At 35.1% G+C, this 18,392-nt stretch overlaps 1 protein-coding gene and 1 pseudogene across 1 annotated transcript; one reads left to right on the top strand and one right to left on the bottom strand.

Moving 5' to 3' along the window:
• The first annotated feature begins 8,070 nt into the window (after nucleotides 1-8,070).
• On the top strand, nucleotides 8,071-8,924 carry LOC137942976 (uncharacterized; annotated as a pseudogene).
• Nucleotides 8,925-12,593: 3,669 nt separating this feature from the next.
• LOC137942978 (F-box/FBD/LRR-repeat protein At1g13570-like) lies at nucleotides 12,594-13,463 on the bottom strand. Its single transcript, XM_068788691.1, has one exon. It carries the CDS (start codon nucleotides 13,461-13,463, stop codon nucleotides 12,594-12,596), a length of 870 nt encoding a protein of 289 aa, XP_068644792.1.
• Nucleotides 13,464-18,392: the final 4,929 nt, after the last annotated feature.

The following is an 18,392-nucleotide window of genomic DNA, read 5'->3' on the forward strand; positions in this document are numbered from 1 at the left end:
GTTGTTGTTACCCTCTCCATCCTGCCAATCCCTTCCTCGGCTTCACTATCTCCCCGTGTTCTTTCGGTATTTTCCACATTCCCTACATAAAATAAAATATAAATTATAATCTTATGAAAAAATCGAGATATAAAAAATAAAAAAGGAGCGCTATGTTGTTGGATTAAAGAATAAAACATTCACCGTCTGTGTGGAAAGTGTAGCGAACTGCATTAATAAAGGAAAACTAAACAAAATCATTCTTTTTTTTTTCTTTCCCCCCCCCCCCCCCCCCCCCCCCCTTCTCTTCTACCCGAAAGTTTCAAACCGTAAAAAAAAAAAAAAAAATATATATATATATATATATATATATACAAATATTTTTTGTCACCCATAACCCCAGCATTGCGAGGAAGAAATTAGTTGGTGGCAGTGGAAAATAGGGCAAAAAGGGGTGCAACACGAAGACTTCTCAGGAAGTCACCCATCCTAAATGTATATCTAGAATGTGTTTAATTAATTAGATAAGTAAGTTATTACTACTTTTCTATAAAATAATTGATTATTTATTACATTAAATATGTCACTAGGCATATTAATTAGCAGAAATCATTGGGTATTTAATTATTTCTTACTTAATCAGTAATTATATGATTAGTAAATACATAATGTCATTAATTAATTAGTATTAGATATGATCAAGATAGTTATGTATTACATTAAATGTGTTATTTAATTAATCACAACCCAACCCTTGCCCCCCACCTAGGTGTGGGTGAGGATGTAGGTGAGGTGCGTGGGTGAGCCACATAGGCAAGGCACTTGTGTAGGTGAGTGGCGCGCATGCATTCAAGTTGTAGAGGCTGGCTATCAATTTCTTTGTCTCATTTAAAATTTAAAATTTTAACTCGGATCGATTCAAATGCTCTTGAATTATATTTTATGAGCTTATTTAGGCATTTGTGATAATGCCAAGTTTGAATTTAAATAAAGGGGTAAACCTCCTACTTAGGTGGGAAGATCATACCGATCCATGTAAGATGATGGGATAAGGATTCTTATCCCTAGTTTGCATATAAGTAGGCTTTGTACCCACGAGTGTAAACCATCTTCACTTTATGCAAAGAAGTTTCCCTTATTTTCAAAGTTCTTTTTTTTGTTCTTTTCAAACTTGTTGTATTTTTTTAATTTCATATTTTTTTATCACTTTGGAGCACTGGCTATACTTCCACTACCTACATAGAACAAGAGTGCACCCAACAGTCAGAGTGAGTTAAGTTTTTTTATTCACCAAAGTAGTATATTTTTGTGAGCTACCATTAAAATTGTTAATACACTTTCTTTTTTTCATGCACAAAAATTGGGTTTGTCTGCCTTTGAAATTGAAAGGAGTCTTTTTTCAAACATAGACCATTTTGAAAGGAATATGAAGTTTTATCGTTTGGCTAGAGTGATGCTTCCTTCTCTCATGTTTGCTATGTACAATTGGGGACTTTTTAGAAGGAAAGGGTCACTTAATGGAGAGAAGTAGAAGGAGAAGTTCAAAAGAAGAGGTGTTGAGAAGTAGTGGTGGTAAATTTGTTTTTTTAGAAATAAAGAACATCTAAGTATGGAGGAGGATAGGAGTTGAAAATTTATTTTCATGCAAAAGTTAGCAACTCCAATTTGAGGGGAGTGTTGCAAATGCAAAATGGAAGAGTTTAATATGATTTTCATGGTAAAGGAATCTCATGGTGGAAGAATTAGTAGGACAAAGTCTTATTTGAGTCTCATGGGATAGAATCTTACATAAGAAATCTATTGATTTTATCAGTATTCTGTAATATTGATTTACTTTGTTTTTTATTAGGAGTTCTATTCAAGTTGTAAGTGGAACATGGGTAGGTTTAATTTTATTTTGATTCTGTGCGTTTTCTCTATTATAAATAGAGAAACAATGTACTCATTATAAAATCAATTAATTGTTTTCTCTCTTAATATTTGAATAATCAATTCCTATGCCTAATATTTTTAATTCCTCAAATAAAAAAAATAGAAAATAAAACATAGCATTAAAATTAGATATCCAATTATAACTTCATAACATGAACTAAAAGAATGGTTCTCCTCATTTGTGCTAAAGTAACTCATGACATTACCAGAGAATTTCATAAAGAACAACAAAATGTGTCAGTACTTTATCAACTTGAGTCTAATAAGTTAATCTTATAAAAAAGAAATAGAACATGAGATGAAGAGCTGATATGAAAGAGTCATATATGACCAACCTAGAGAAAATGTGATGACTTTCCTAATGAAAGAGTCATATATGTCAGTGCTATTTAATAGAAGAAATGGCCAACAAAGAGCTTAATTATTACCATTCAGAGGAATAATATTGGAGGAATCAAAATTCGGAACAGATAAAGTTTGAAGAATTACAAAATAAACAACAATGCTTACTAAAACATGCAATGGAACCAAAAATTGAATATTTACCCACGTAAATAAATTTAAACAAATAAATCAACATGTGAGTAGGCTTAGATTATAACACATAAATGATTTATATCACTTTATAATGGCATCATAAATTTATCTCTAAAGAAATTTTCTATTGTTGTAGACGACTAAAAAGTTTTTTTAAATGTTTCTATCCAATCCAAATTAACCACTTTAATATAACAACTACCACGTGAGGTTAAATTATTAGATTTCCATGGATATTCACAAATTTGTATGTCTTTAACTTTATGTGACTAAACTTAATATCACTAGACGTTTTTCATAATTAAGAATGTTGTGGTTATTACTTAATTATTCAAATGTAAACCAAAATATGACATCAAAATAATTGACTCAAATTTATGCCAATTATTAATTTCTTATATTTAGGTCAATCATAATATGCATAGAAGATTAAGTATGCATAAACCCAAAATAAATATTTATACAGATAAAAATTCACTAACACTTGCATATTAAACATTCATATATGCATATCCAAAATTTTAATCCATATGCGCTAAAATGAAAAAGAATGAAAACTAAAATATTCTATTTTTCCTGTTATTTATATATGAATTAAATGTATCCAACGTAAACATTGGGCTTGGATGGGCCGTGAGCATGTTTGGTGCTCTTGCGCGTACAGTGGTGCGGGACAACCAGAGAGCACGATGTCATGCTCCTGGAGACCGGCAACTGGAAGTGAGGAACAGGACCAACCGGGAGTCGGGAAGAAAATGCTTACAAAATTTTGATGATTCGACACCAATGCAGACAACGAGCCCCGTCGTTCGTCTCCCCATGTTTATGATCCCCTCTGCAGACCCAAACGACAGTTGATGGCTGGCTATGGGCATTTTCTTCCCACGGGGGCATCTGTTCCTACTAACATGCTAGCACCTCCAGCGCACTAAGCGAAACCTACTCTGGTGCACCAATGCAGTCATCTTGTTTGGCCGGGGACACTGTTCAGAAACATCACTGCCTCTCCTAGACGCTGTCTAGCCGGGGAGCGCCAGCGTGATTGAGATTCGCTAGGCACACAACGTATTGTCAGTCGCATGTGCCACCACTGGCTATCGATGAAGTGCACGGCTCATAAGGCCTCATCTTAAGCCTACATCCTCCTGTACTTGAAAATGACACGTAAATTTTTTATTTATGGCAAAATAAAAACATAGACAACATTTAACAAAAAAAATAATGGAATTTTAATCAAGACGAAAGATTCCAAAAGTAAATCAGAATTTCTAAAACAATATAAAATTCATAAAAAGAAAATCAGAAACCCAAGATGCATACCTCCTATCATGGTAGACAAAATTCTAGGAATTTGCAGAGGAACGTCTTGTTTATCCAAACTCCCGTTGATGGATAAAACTCAGGCTTATTTCTTGTACAAATCCCATTTAACGTACAATCCAAACTCAGGCTCACTATCCTTTTATCTATGGGAAACTACCTAATAATGGGTTAAACCTAAAAAAGGGAAACAACTATCAAAGGAGTCATGGGCCATTCTGAAAGGGGGAAGTGGAGAAAGATTCATGAGATGCTTGGTAATGGGATTGTAGAGATAGTAACTAAGCTTGAGATTACTGTGGATTTTCTTGCACTAGAAGATGACCCCATTGCATGAACCCATATTCTTGACGTTGTGATATGAAGGGAAGACGAGGGAGTCTTGGAGGGTGAGTGCCCTTTGTCGTCCAAGTGACAAAACATACATTCACATATGAAGCCATAGTCGTAGTATTTTCGATAGACAAAACCGATGTCAATTGATTTGGCAGTGAAAGAAGCTAACTTTCTTGACCATATTCTGCCATTTCTCTAAAATCGCTTCAAACTTGAGCTGTAATTTCTTGGGCAAATGTGAAAGAATTTCAAGTGAGATGTCTTTGTTGAGGACTGTGGAGCTTGGTGCATTGCACACGACTTTGTTGTCGAAACAGAGACGGTGTGTGAACAGAGTCCCTCGTAGGAAGACTTCGTCTCTATTGCCAAAACAAGGACAGAGAGTCTTGTATTTCAATGTTTGTTCACTATTGAGAACAATCATAATTTGTCGTATTTTTTGTGATCTCTCGTGTTTTTAGACAAAGAGGGGGGCGAGGGCACATAGTATACGTTGTGAAAAGATTTTTGGCGGGAAAAAGGTACGTCTATTACGCACTTTGGGCAGTCGAACGGGAATGGCAGCTCTCCTCACTTGGCAAACCGTGTGTGCTCTTCCGTGAATTGCGTGGAGACTTGCGAGTGGGGGTGGAAACTGGAAAGTTGCAAAAAAGTATAGAAAATGCAAGATTTAACTGGCACTCTATTGGCTCGACACCGTTGTCGTTGCCACTGCCGGAGCAGTTGTACGATGCTGCGGCCGTCGCCGTTGCTGGTGTTGTAGGGCAGGACTTCGACTCTGTTTTTGAAATAGAAATAGAGTGTGAAATAGAATCTCTCGGGAGAAGAGAGACTCATGAAGAATGACGATGTTGCCGTCATTGTTTTTGGAGTTACTATTTGTTGCAGCTGCCGTTACTGGTGCTGCTGTTTGATGTTGCTGTCGGAAGAACAAAGTCTGGGACTTATCGGAACAAAGAGGTTTACGGCACTCCCTCGGGATTTTGTATCGGTACCTGTGTGTGCACTAGGAAGACAAAGCGGGGAGAGGTTTCGGTCTCGCCGAAACTCGTTAAGACGACAAAGAGAGAAGACTCTCTCGGGTTGTATTTTTGGTGTGAGAAACAAACTGTATTGTGATTCTTTAACTGATCTATAAAATCCTCTAAAGCTCCCGTGGATGTAGACAATTTTTTGAACCACGTAAAATATTGTTTTGTGCATGATTACTTGTTACTTGTCTTGTTGTCATCGACGATTTTTTCCTAACAATTGGTATCAAAGCCGGAAGATTATAAGAAGTAAGAATGTGATCTTCAATGAGAAGAATGTGTACAAGGATAAGTCCAGTACAGTTGCTAAAGCAACTCCTCAGGAGTCTGACAAGGCTACAGTGTAGTGCAGAGATGCGAGTGACGAGGAGAGTGGGTCTAGTGCTCCTACTCCTATTATTCTGCAGTCAAATCCAGAGTTGTCCACTCCTGTAGCTGCAGTTCGCAAATCATTAAGGACTAATCGTCCTCCACAATGTTTCTCACCTACTTTGAATTATATTTTGTTGACAGATGGTGGAGAACCATAGAGTTACGAAGAAATCTTACAAGGTGAATATTCTAGCAAGTGGGAGCTGGCCATGAAGGATCAGATGGATTCCTTGTTAGGGAATCTGACATGGGAGTTGACTAAACCTGCACTAGGGAAGAACCCTATTGATATGTTAACAAAGGGTGTTACTCCTGAGAAATTGAAGTTGTGCGCAGCTTCAGTTGGTCTTCTAGTATGAAGACAGGGGCAATGAGTTGCAAAGGTGGAGGATATCATGTTTGAGGAAGAGGGCGATCCAGTTGGTGTACCAGTCTCCAAGTGGGAGAATTGTTGAGGACTGTGGAGCCTGGTCCACTGCACACGACTCTGTTACCGAATCAGAGACGATGTGCGAATAGAGTCCCTCGGCATGAAGACTTCATCTATGTTGCCAAAATAGAGATGTTGCGCATAGAGAGTCTCGGGAGGAAACTGCGACTCTATTTGGGAAATAAAAACCCTCAGCGTTTTTGAACAGGGTCAGGGCGAAAAACCAAGAGCGTTAGAGGAGCTCACGGAAAAACAGATAGGGGTTTTTGGGAGACCTTTAGGCGACGCCGTGGTCAGGAGAAAGAGTGGTTAGAGGCTTGACACCATTGCCATCACCATTGTCGGAGCTGCAGTACGATGCCTTTACCGTCGCCGTTGCCAGTGTTGTACGACAGGACTTCGATTCTGTTTATGAAACAAAACAAAGTATGAAAGAAAGTCTCTCGGCAAAAAGAGAGACTCAACAAGAACGACGATGTTGTAGTCGTCGTAGCAGGAGTAACTGTTCGCTGCCATTGCCGTCGCCTGTACCGGTGCAACTGTTCGACACTGCTATCAGAAGAACAGAGTCTGGGACTTACCGGAACATAGAGGTTTACGGAACTCCTTCGGGATTTCATATCAATGCCTGTGTGCATGCCAAGAAGATGAAGCGGGGAGAAGTTTCGATCTCGCTGAAAGTCGTTGAGAAGAAATAGAGAGAAGACTCTCTCGGGTTGTATTTCAAGTGTGAGAAACAGACTGTATTGTGATTCTTCAACTTCTCTATAAAATTTTCTACATCTCCCATGGATGTAGGCCATTTGCAAAACCACGTAAAATATTGTGTCGTGCATGATTACTTGTTACTAGTCCTGTCATCAACGATTTTTCCCTACAAGTTTTCGGGCAAGCTGACCTCCATTAAAACAATATAAGAGTAGTAGGTCGATCCCCAAGAAGCAAGAACAGAGCAAGATCCGACAACAAAGATGGAAAACGTGGACTAAAGGAGGATGGTATGATCCGGCAATTCTACAAGGCAGAAGAGAGCAAGTCCTACCTCAGTTATATATAAACCAAAGAGGCTACCTATTCTAGTCTGATTTGGAATCCTTGTTTCCCTAGAGTGTCCTTTTACGTATTACTTGCTAAACATGGAGCTCTACTTTCCTTCCTTGATATTTCACTGGCTGGAGATTTCAGAGTTGATAGGTTTTTAAGTCATGATGTAGTACTAGGGCCAGCATTTTGAATTTTTGTCATCTATTGATGCACCTTGTTGTGCTATGGAGAAAATTTTAAATGATCGATTGAAAAAAGTTTAGAATTATGCAATTGAAACACAAATCTCAATAACTAAAATTATATTTTAATCTTCAACATGCAAAAGAAGAAATTCATTAAATATTACTTTGAATTGTTGTAGCTTTAAAATTTTTATGTAATTATTAGATAGATTAATTAAATATTACTTTATAGGTGGGGTACCATTTCACAAAAGTAAAATTTTCTCAAAAAAATTATAGAAATTGAATTGATCAAAATTTGAAATTTTAGTGGTTTTAAAAAATTCTCACTCAATATGCCCTACATGAAGGTTGTTGTTGTCCAATCTAATTACACCCAATTAGCAACTCATGCAATAAGAAGGATTTTGTGGAAAATTATTATTATTTTTATTATATTTCAAGGAATTGTACTTGAATATTGGATTTCAAATTTTTATTTACCTGAATAATGACTTTTTAAACTTATTTCCCAAATTATCTGATTTCAACCTTTGGAATCCTCATGCGATTCGTCAACTTCCCACGTTAGTAAAACTTGTCCATATAGAACCATGCCAGCCCATCCTTTAAAACCTAAAATTCTTCCTATCCCCATTAAAACCCAAAATTCCTCCTTTCCCCATTAAAACCAAATTTTGCACACATAGGACAGGTTTTATAGAAATTTTGTGAAGAAAAGGTCTTATAGAAGAATTCTAAGTTCTGTAAGTAAAGCATATTGGTTCATGCTGTATTTTTTACTCTTCAAGTATTTTGTTTGTTCCAATTCGCTTCTCATTGTTTTCTCTGGAAAAGGTGAGTCTGCCAATGATAACTGTCGTGACTTTCTTGGAAATCTTCTTTCACATAGCTTGCTAATCAGATGGAACCTGACACTGTTCTTTCCTCCAAAAACCCGAGACCCCCTCCTAAGCGTTTGTTTCTTCAGAAATCAAGTCCCTGATTTGGTTCTTAACAATCCTTCCTTCGATACTGCAGTTTCCCTGTTCCCCTCAAATTATAACTTCGAAATTCATAAATCAATATGGTGAATTGTATCTTCCGACACAAAAAGTGTCGCCCTTCAATTCATTGATGGTCTCCTCATGTACTCACTTGTTCTTTCCGACATTTTTGAAACCTTTGCTTCTGTTGATGAGTGCATTATTCTAGTTGACGTCACATATGGGGTATGCTGCTGTGTGGATGATTTTTTTGGATCTTTTGATCCATTACGGGCATAGCTATTTAGTCCCAATAGATTACACCAAAATCCCTGCTTTATATGTTTTCGTTGAAATAAAAATAGATATAGACCATATCATTAATACAATTAAAGCTTTTTTTTTGTGACAAAAAGATTGCAATGGCAGGGACCATCCAATTCTCAGTAGTTGTGAGAGCCGTTAAATCTGCTTTAGCTGACTCTAGTATTGATATCATTGTTCCACAGTCTAAACCTTTGTCTTCAGCGGAAGTGCATCTACTACATGTCCTAATAGTGTTGCAGTTGATGTTGTTGTATTTGTTATAGATGGAAGATTCCATCTAGAGGCATTTATGATAGCAAACCCCCATATTAGGGCATTTCGATATGATCCATATCTCAAAGTTTTCTTCTTGGAAGAATATGATTTCAATCGGATGAAAGAAGATCAGAAAAAAGCTATATTGAATGCAAGGAGAGCTAAGTCCTGGGGTATTGTGGTTGGGACGTTCGGGCAACAGTCCATATAAACCTCATGCTTCCAAACCTTGTTGGGCAACCTATTCCCTATATTCACCTGTTTGACCAAGAGATCGAGCATTTTGTTGTCTTCTTCGAAGATCCAAATGTTATAATATTGAGCAAGTTGTGGTCTTCTTACAACCATTTATAATCTAAATCCGAGATGGTCCTCATCAAACCACAAAAAATAAAATACCATGTGGTGGATATTTAAACACCTGATTCTCCTCTCCACATGGCAAAATCATTCTACATCACTTCAAAAATTTTCCACAACATTCTAAAACATTTCAAGATTAACCAAACTATTTCCATTGTAGATAAACTAAAAAGTGCAAAAACACACATATCAAGTCCAAATTCACCGAACATCCCTGGTAGAGCCCCATATGATTTCACAGTCATTAAAAATTGTACCTCTCAGTGATGGGGGTCGGGTTTCGTTGGCTTATGGATGCCTGTGAAGGCGACTCAGCATTGTTTGAACTGGACTCAACACCCCAAACCCTAAACCCTGTTGACACTAAACCCTATTTCAAGAACCAGAACCTAAACCCTAAAAGCCCTAAAACCAAAAACTGAGAACCCTAAAAAAATTTAAAAAAAAAACTAAACCCTAAAAATACAATAATCCCTAACCCTAATCCCAAAATTAAACCCTATGAAGACAAAATTGAACCATAAACCCCAACCCTAAATCCCACAATTAAGCAACAATTAATACACATTATGTACAAATTTTAAAATTAAATCAAATACAACACTAAAATAATAAACAAGGTCAGGGTATTGGCATACCTTCTTAAATTTTGGGAAAACCGTAGTCGAAGGGTGAAATCGAAGCCGAATCGAAGTAGAATTGAAGAAATTGACGCTGAAATGTAAAAAATCAAAGAAAATCGAAATTGAAATGGGGGAAATCAAACGAAATCCGGAGGTATTTTGGGCGAAGAGAGAATAGCTACAGGGAGAAGGGAGTGGGAGGCCAAGAGAACGTTCACAACGAGAGGGAGAAGGGAGAAGGGAGATGGAGGACGAGAGGGACGAAAAAAATTTCGGAGGAAGAAGAGACGAGAGAAGAATTAGACCGAGAGAGGGAAGAGTGCAGAAGAGAGACTGAAAAGAAAAAATTTGATGAGGGTTCGAGGCATCTTGCCCACTTCATCCAAATGATTCTCAATATACTGCGGAATCCAGATTCTAGAAATTAAACTATAGAGAAGATTTTTGGGTTCTTTTGATTCATCAACAACACTTAAAGATAAGTCCTAGCTTCATTAAATAACTCAACATAAATAGAAGACCAATATAACTAAAACACCTTTAAACTAAAACTCTTCTATGAGACCTCCTTCGTAATAAATTTTGGCTTCGTAAGACTTCTTATTGTGAGAGTCATGTAAGAGGCTTCCTATCTTCTCTTCAACAGATTCCTTGCTGCCAAACAACATAAAATAATTTTCTCTCTCCTTTTATTTTCTTTTCTTTTGTTTTATGTGGGTTCCATACAGGTCCTTAGGAAAAGAGAGTGAAAGTGAAATCATGGGTTCTTTAGAGAATTCACTCTTTTGTGTTACTGTGCTCAAGATAAAGTACACTAGAAAATAATTTTGTGTGTGTTAGAATGATCTTTAAAAATATAATGGAAAGTAAAAAAATAATTTACTAATAAAATAATTTTAAGTTAAATAGTTTATATCTTACTTAATTAATAATAAAAAATTTAAACAAAGTTTTATATTTAATTAAATAGATCAAATAAAAATTTATTATAAAAGTACCAAAATACCCCCTAATTAAATGTTACTTTTATAATATTTAATTTCTCTATAAGTTATTAAATAAATATAATGTTAAAAATCATGAAATCATATTAATATATAAATAACCCTTTGCTGAAATTCTAACCTTTTTTTTCTTCAAATGATTAAATTCTAACCTCATTAACTTGTTTACTTGTCGTTGGAGAAAAAGAAAAATTATGGTTTTAAAAAATAGTCAAATCTTCAAATAGTGGACTTTAATGGAAAAAATGTCTCTTTTTATTAAAAAGAGATATGTGTGTAACACAACACAAGTAGATTCAAAACAAAATTGGTTGAGTAATAAATACATAAATTGCTGACAAACACCTAAAAATGATCTTGATGCTAAAAATGATTGAATAATAAATACTAAAATTACTGATAAAAAATTAAACAACAAACCTAATAATGATCCTAAATTTTCTATTCTCTGCTATGAAATTCTATTCTATGTCATTCACCCGATGAATAGAATTATGAGCTTGTTTCCTCGTAATCTCTGATGCCTTTTCCTCTTCCTGATGACCAGTAGAGCAACAAACACTCTAGAAGCTACAAAATCTTTTCCACCTTTAGAGAGAAAGAACACTCAAGTTAACTCAGCATGGCATCTTCCCTTCCTCGTTCACTCCTTGTTTTGAGAGGACAAAGTCTGATTTAACCAAAATTTAATACATAAGTCAGATTTAAAGAGACGAGACAAAGAAAACCCAAATGCAGATTCAAATTCTATTTTCAGTAGATCTAGAAGAGATCTGAAACAAGGAGAAGCGAAATCTGCTCAACTATTTCCCCTTATTGAAACCAACGATAAAAACATGTTCAAAACAAATGGTGAAGATCTGTACTTTCTCAATCCAATCGAATTAAAAAAAAGGAAGTGATCCCGCATCCACAAAAAAATAGCAAAACAAGTGAACTGAACTTAATTGATGTCCAAGGAATGCATCTGACCTTTAAAAGATAAGTGCCCGTGCTTCAGTAGTTTGACCAATGACAATTTCTATTTTTCATGTTCTAGGAGGACTTGGGAATATAAGAAAAGTGCAATGCATACTTAAAAAAATAGTGAACTTCAAGAGGATTTTACAACATAATCATTGTAGTCACCATACAACAGAGTTGCAACTTGCCATATGCACACAATCAAGCAAGAGTGACGAAGCAGAGATTTTCACTATCCCAGTTTTGAGAAAAATTCTCTCCTTCGTTAAATACTAAAGCGTCAGATTCCTATATGTTGGCACTAGAAAAAAAACTTCAAGAGGGCTCTAGCTGACACAAAATGTAAAACATTTGCATGACTAATGCACCAGGAGTCATCTTTGTGACATGACATTCAGTTATATCGTTGTAGCTAGATATCTGATAAACGGAAGAAAAATGATGACTCCCTTGACTACTTTTGTATCACGGGTATGACTCCAATGTTCGGTTGAGAAAAAGTGATAAATTGAGCAAGCAGCCAATGAGGGGTTCCACTTAAGAAAACAACCAAATTTATCTCCTCTTATGTCATGCTGGTGGAAATAGGAAGTCAAAAAATAGGAGAAAAATTATATGATTACATGACTAGGACATTTATCGAAGTTCACCTGTATATAGATCTTTTTTTCCGAAGGAGAAAAGGACAAAAGGGTGTAACTGAAAAACTTAGACATCTTAGCTTGATCAACTCCAAATATGTAAAAGAATGTCGTCCACATGACCCTTCAGCAAGGAGAATCATAGACAAGAAACTAGTTAAGTTAACCAAACCAGAATATGTATTTTAAAAAAAACAGAATTGGGCAGATGGAAACGTACCGGATGAGTACTTGTGACTTTAACTTCTAGGGAGCTTACATGTGAAAGCTTTGTCAAGAAATTCTGCTAGAGATGCAACTCGTAGTCAAGCTCATCGTGGGTGAGCAGTAGGGTTGCTTCATTTATGGAGGAGACATCATTGAAAATAGGGTTGTCACAAACTTGACCCTTGTACTGAAGATTCTTCAGGTTTGGTGTTCTTATCTCCATCTCTTCAACATTGAAACATGACTCCAATGTTAATATCTTCAATTGAAAATGATCAATCTTTACTGACTTCAGGGAGTTACAGTAACTCATAGTTAAGTCCTCAAGAAGAGGGGACCTACGAATTATCTCACCTAATTGAACACCATTAATTGTCACCCCATAGAGAGCAACACTTCTTAGGGCTTTGAAACCCTTGAAATCATGTGGAGGCTCTAGTATGCACCAAGTTAAATCGAGAGATGATATTGATAGACAAGAGAACAAAGAGTTTGGCATTCTGAATTTATTCATCCCCCACCTGATATCATCATCATCTATCGAGTCGGAGTGCCTTACATTTCCACTCAAATCAAGCACAAGCTCTCCAACTCCTTTAACTTTGACAAACTCAATCCACTCTATGAGATCGAATGAGTATCTATCACTGGGACAAAAGAACATGCAGAATTTCTTAACCTTGTCTAGAGTATGGAGCTGTAAAAGTTGGTGAACAACTTGTACATAATGTGTCTTCTTTAAATTTGTTGTGAATTCCTCATCGAAGTCTATAATAGTTGTGTATATCCATAAGGGTTTCCACATGTTTATCCATTGCCTAGATAGAATTGAAGTCTTCACTGCACACTTCAATGGAAGAAAAGAGAGTATAAGGTGAATTATATTTTCTAGTAGCTTGCTAATACTGTCTTTCTTCTCAGTGAAGGTTCTTTTATTCTGAAAGTCCATTGAATGACCTTCTGTTTGTTATGCACTGCTATTTGTGACCTGAAATAACAAAAAAACGTATTAATTATGCTTCGAAAGCTATTTTTTGAACAAAAAAATTTCAAAAATATATTTGAAAGCTTTTTTTTGGAGAAAAAAATTATACATATATCAATTGCATTAGAAGGAAATAATTTGTCCGTTTGTTCACTTAGGGATTAATTGTGAATGAATCCCGTTAACGAGATTAATCATTGTTTTTTGTTTCAAAGGCTCTACAAATGTCAATCACAACTACCACCTATGATTAGTCTCAACCCCAATTCATGTGGAACAATGCTTTGATATTCAATGATACCTATTGTGGGAGAAATAAGGGGCTTTTCAATTTTTTTCATTTCATTATTTGGAATAGATGGCATTCAAGAAAAAAATATCTCTACGTGGATAAAGACTTTTGTATTTGTATTTTTTTTATATTTTTTTCTGACAGTTACAAATGTTTCCATCAATTTAAACCAAAGGAAAAAAATTCAGAGAGAAGTTCAAGAATTGCTACTTGATTTGGGAAATCTTAAGGTTCAATAATTAAAGTATCAGGATCAAACATAATAATAAAATAAGAACAACATAAAAATGGTTTATGTAACAATTTATGAAGAAATGTCATCTGGATAATTTTGTTTCAAGATACTAATTTTGGTTTTTGCTAATATATCGAATAATATTCGATCTGATACATACTGTCTGCACCATGTGTTGCACTTATAAGACATGTATAATCTTTCAGGGCTCTACGATACCATGTATCCAATACGTCCCATTTGATATGTTATATGTCTTGGTGATATAGGCATCCTTGGGTAAGTGGACCAAATTAAGGAAATCCAAAACAATTTAAAAGTGCTTGAGGAAAGAGAAGATTATGTTCACATAAAAAATAATTAAAAGATAAAAAGAGGCAAGCATAGCTGTGGCCAAGAGAAGTAAACCAAAATTTGCATACGAGTTCTAGTAAAATCACAAAAGTTAAGCGTAATAAGTTCTTATTGGAATCAAAATGTGAGGAGCACGATTATGTCAAGATTTAAAAGACAAGATTTGGGAGAAATCTCATCATGGAGGCACAAAGAAGCTTTATGTCCATGACAAAAGAGGTGATAAGGAGAGGTTTCAACTCAATATGGTCACAATAAACTTTGTTTAAGGGGTGCATCTTTTCACAATTAGATTATTGTCTATTTCATATTTATGATAAGATGATTCTTGAGGCATTATATCCTCGTGTTAAGTTATTTTATGGTGTTTATATGTTCATAATTAGCTTTAAAATATCTTAATGCAATTTGATCTAAAGGGGGAATCAACTAGGGGTCTTAGCTTATTTCTTTATTATTTAAGTGCCTTATCTTTGAGTATATTTTTGTTACCACAATTAGTTATCAATGGGAATAGTAATGCTTCTACTAACATTTTTTCTTAAAAAGGACTCAACATGCATTCAATTTTTAACGAAGGGAAGTGAGTAGTAGGCAAGAGGAAAATGGAGCTGGTACAATCTATTAGGTCCAATGAGGGATAAATCTTGGGGGGGTGTTGGGCGTTCATGCCACTAAATTGACAACAACAACTAACTTGCACAAATTCATCTTCACTTAGATTTACAATCACAAACTAGGCACACAATCCTGACCATTAAAGGGGTTTCTAGTAGCAAAGTAGACTACACAAGCCTAGAGCTTCACAAGGATTTATAATAACTTATTAGGTACTAGACTAGACTTAAGAATGAGAGTTTCAAGAGTGCTTGGCTACATGAGGACTTATATCACACAATCATAGTAACAATGCTTCACAACCTTTCTTTTTCAGCCACACATAGATGCACTCGATGAAATTGAGGTTAGGATGGTCTTGTCTACCCAATGCTTGACCCAATTTACAAGGGTTACTAGCTTCCTAATTGGTTGATTTTATAATCTAAGAACAAATAATAAACACAACCAATTCTATGTACCTATCTATGTAAGAAAATCTCAAATAGTCTTTAATCATATAAGTCCAAGGTAAATCTTGGATTGGTTTTTAAAATCAAGGGTTGCACTCAGCTCAATGGAATCAATGGTTTGAAAGTATAGCTCATGCGTAGTAGTAGTCTAAACCTCAGTGATTGATTTAAAAGTACAAAGACACTAGTTTAGTATTCTCAACCAAATACAATTTAAGATTTAAATGTAAATGCATGTATATACTTGGATTTTGAAATTCTTCCTCAAACTTCTAATACTATGTAAAAACCATTTTAAATACCCTAATAAATCAACACACAAGAATGTATAATGTGATTAGAAAATAAGAAGCTCAAACAAGGGTTTGCAGAACTAGTTTTGAGTGGTAACCATTCAAACAATCAATCGAGTATTGATTCAAATATGATTTTTGAATCAATAGGCTTACATTCAACAATCATAGTTCTAAGTATTTAAACAATGTTTAAAAGAAAAAACATTGATGCTATTATTTCTAGGAGGAAATACTCAAGTTCAGGTTTTGACTTCCTTTGAGAGCTTGAGATGGTTAAAACCTCAAATTTGAGTCTAGGAGCATGAGCACTTCAAAACTTTTCTTTGGAAGCATGTTGAAAACAAGTTTGTGAGAGATCTTCTTAAATAGAAATCTCTCCAACATTAAAAAAAAAAACCCATTAGAGTTAGAAAATGATATTTTGTCACTTAGAAAAACAAGGTAAAAAATAAGTCCAAAAAATCTAATCAAATATATATTAAATCCTTTTTTTATTACCAAACATATTGGTATGTCACTTATTGATCATTTGGGAGTGCCGTAACATCCAAATCTGGGCCTAACTTTTTGAAAAATTGAATTTTTGAAATAAGGGTCATCTCTTGTTTTGTGGCCAAAATCTTGTTTTGAAAATTTGGCTTGTTTGAGCGACACATGTTGTTGATCCCTTGCATGGGGTCATCTGCTTTCTTCTTAATTCACTCATAAGTAACTTAATTGTATGTTGTCATAAAAATTATATCCATGAGAATCTTGAGACTGGCACATTCATCCAATTGCTCATGTGGAATGATCCTTCTTAACTAAGTCATTTTTGTCGGTACTAATTAATTTAGCCCCAAAGGTTCTAGCTAACTACTATATGAAACATAAATATGCCTAAAGGTATTTATTTATCATGCGTTGTCTCAAGTATATCTAGTTGAGCTTTCTTAACTACATTATTTTGGAGAGTGCTAACTAATTTAGCCTCAAGGATATTGGCTAACTACTATAAGAAGCATTCATATGCCAAAAAGTATGTATTTTGAATGCTTTCTCACAAGTAAAGTATATCTAGCTTTAAAACTGATTTGGTAACATAGAGTTCATTGCTTCCAAGATTCTTTTGTGTGATTAAGGGTGTACATAGACCTGATATTTGGTATCACCCACAACTATGATCACTTGGAAGACTAGTGCACGTAACCACCCCCGAAGGATGGACCTCAATCACCGCATACTCATTTGATTTTTTTATCTTACTTTGACAAAAAATTAGTGGATTAAAATTTGATTTGGAAGGGCTAGTATTTAGTGTCACTCAAAAAATTTTGAATATAGAAGTACCACTATTTCCATATCCTAAAGATTGATTTGGAGGTTTGATTCAACAAGTAAATATGTTGTTAGATCGGTGGTACACATGATTTACTTGCATAGGGACTTAGATTGTTAATTAAGAAAATTAGATACTTCCTCGTATTTAGTAGTTTTTATGGCCAACTCAAAAGGATGAATTGCCTTTGACACTTTATCCAAAAATCAGCAAAGTATATGTACACAAATTTTCTTTTGCCTTATTCAGTATGCATTGCTATCTCAATATGCATGGTCTAAGATGTGTACTACATGTTGTGTACAGTGAGTCTTGTCTTGAATTTTTCAAGAAAGCTACTTTAAATGGTTTTAACAATCAATTTAAACCAAGAGGATGTAAGCCATCTGTTGTGCCCTTTTGGAATTGATAATATGGGTCAACAAAAAGGGGGCAATTCAATGAAAATTAGCACAATAGTAGGTATTATATTATTTCCATATATCTTGCATTAAAGGCCAGATTGAGCTACCGTATTGCAAGTTTCTCAAGAGTGCGCTAGCTTTGTTCAGCATATGCCATTTGAAAAGATATTTTATCAACGTTGCCAATGATAGAGGTGGACTACACATTGACTTTACTTTAAGAGAAATTGACTGAATTGCCTTGTTATGTGAAATAGATAATTTTCTCTCTCAAGTATTTGCTTTCTCCATCGAGATACTCAAAATGGAGTTGTATTTTCTATGCAAGCTACCAGATTGCAAGCCACCTAGGAGTGTGATTGTCTTGTCGAGGTCTTTGATGTTTTCTGTATCGGCTGCAAGTGACTTCAATATTTTGAACCACTGTGGAGAATGAAACTTCTTTGCTTCAACAAATTTTTAGAATTTCGGTTATGAACCGGGTCCTCTTGTTAGGAAACTCAAGAGTTTTATCTTCCACTCAACTTTTTCTAGAAAAAAATATTCCTTTGTGAGTAAGAAGAGAAAAATGCAATGACAAGACACAAAGTTTGCATTTTCCTTCTTTCGACCAATGCGTTGGATCGAATGACTCTGATACCAATTAGTTTTGAAACATAGATTAGGCTCAAACCCTTATATATAAATCCTAATTTTATACAAAATAGGCTTGTATTTTAGTGCCAAATACAGAAAACAAAAGCAACAATTTTGGGGTTTATCGTCCCGTTGCACATTGCTCCACTTAAAAAACATAATTTGAAGAATCCAAAAAAGGGTTAAACAACCCTAAGACAACGAACCCTAGCTAGTAATAAATTCATTGACATTGTTAGAAGAGAGGAAAGTAGGGTGTAAAATGGAGTAAAAGAATCAAAGAGGAAT

Source organism: Aristolochia californica, unplaced genomic scaffold (assembly GCF_029961685.1).
Source record: "Aristolochia californica isolate CCGP_79_NKW_82.1479 unplaced genomic scaffold, dmAriCali1.0.hap1 SCAF_10, whole genome shotgun sequence".
In the NCBI taxonomy this organism is placed as follows: Eukaryota; Viridiplantae; Streptophyta; class Magnoliopsida; order Piperales; family Aristolochiaceae; genus Aristolochia; species Aristolochia californica.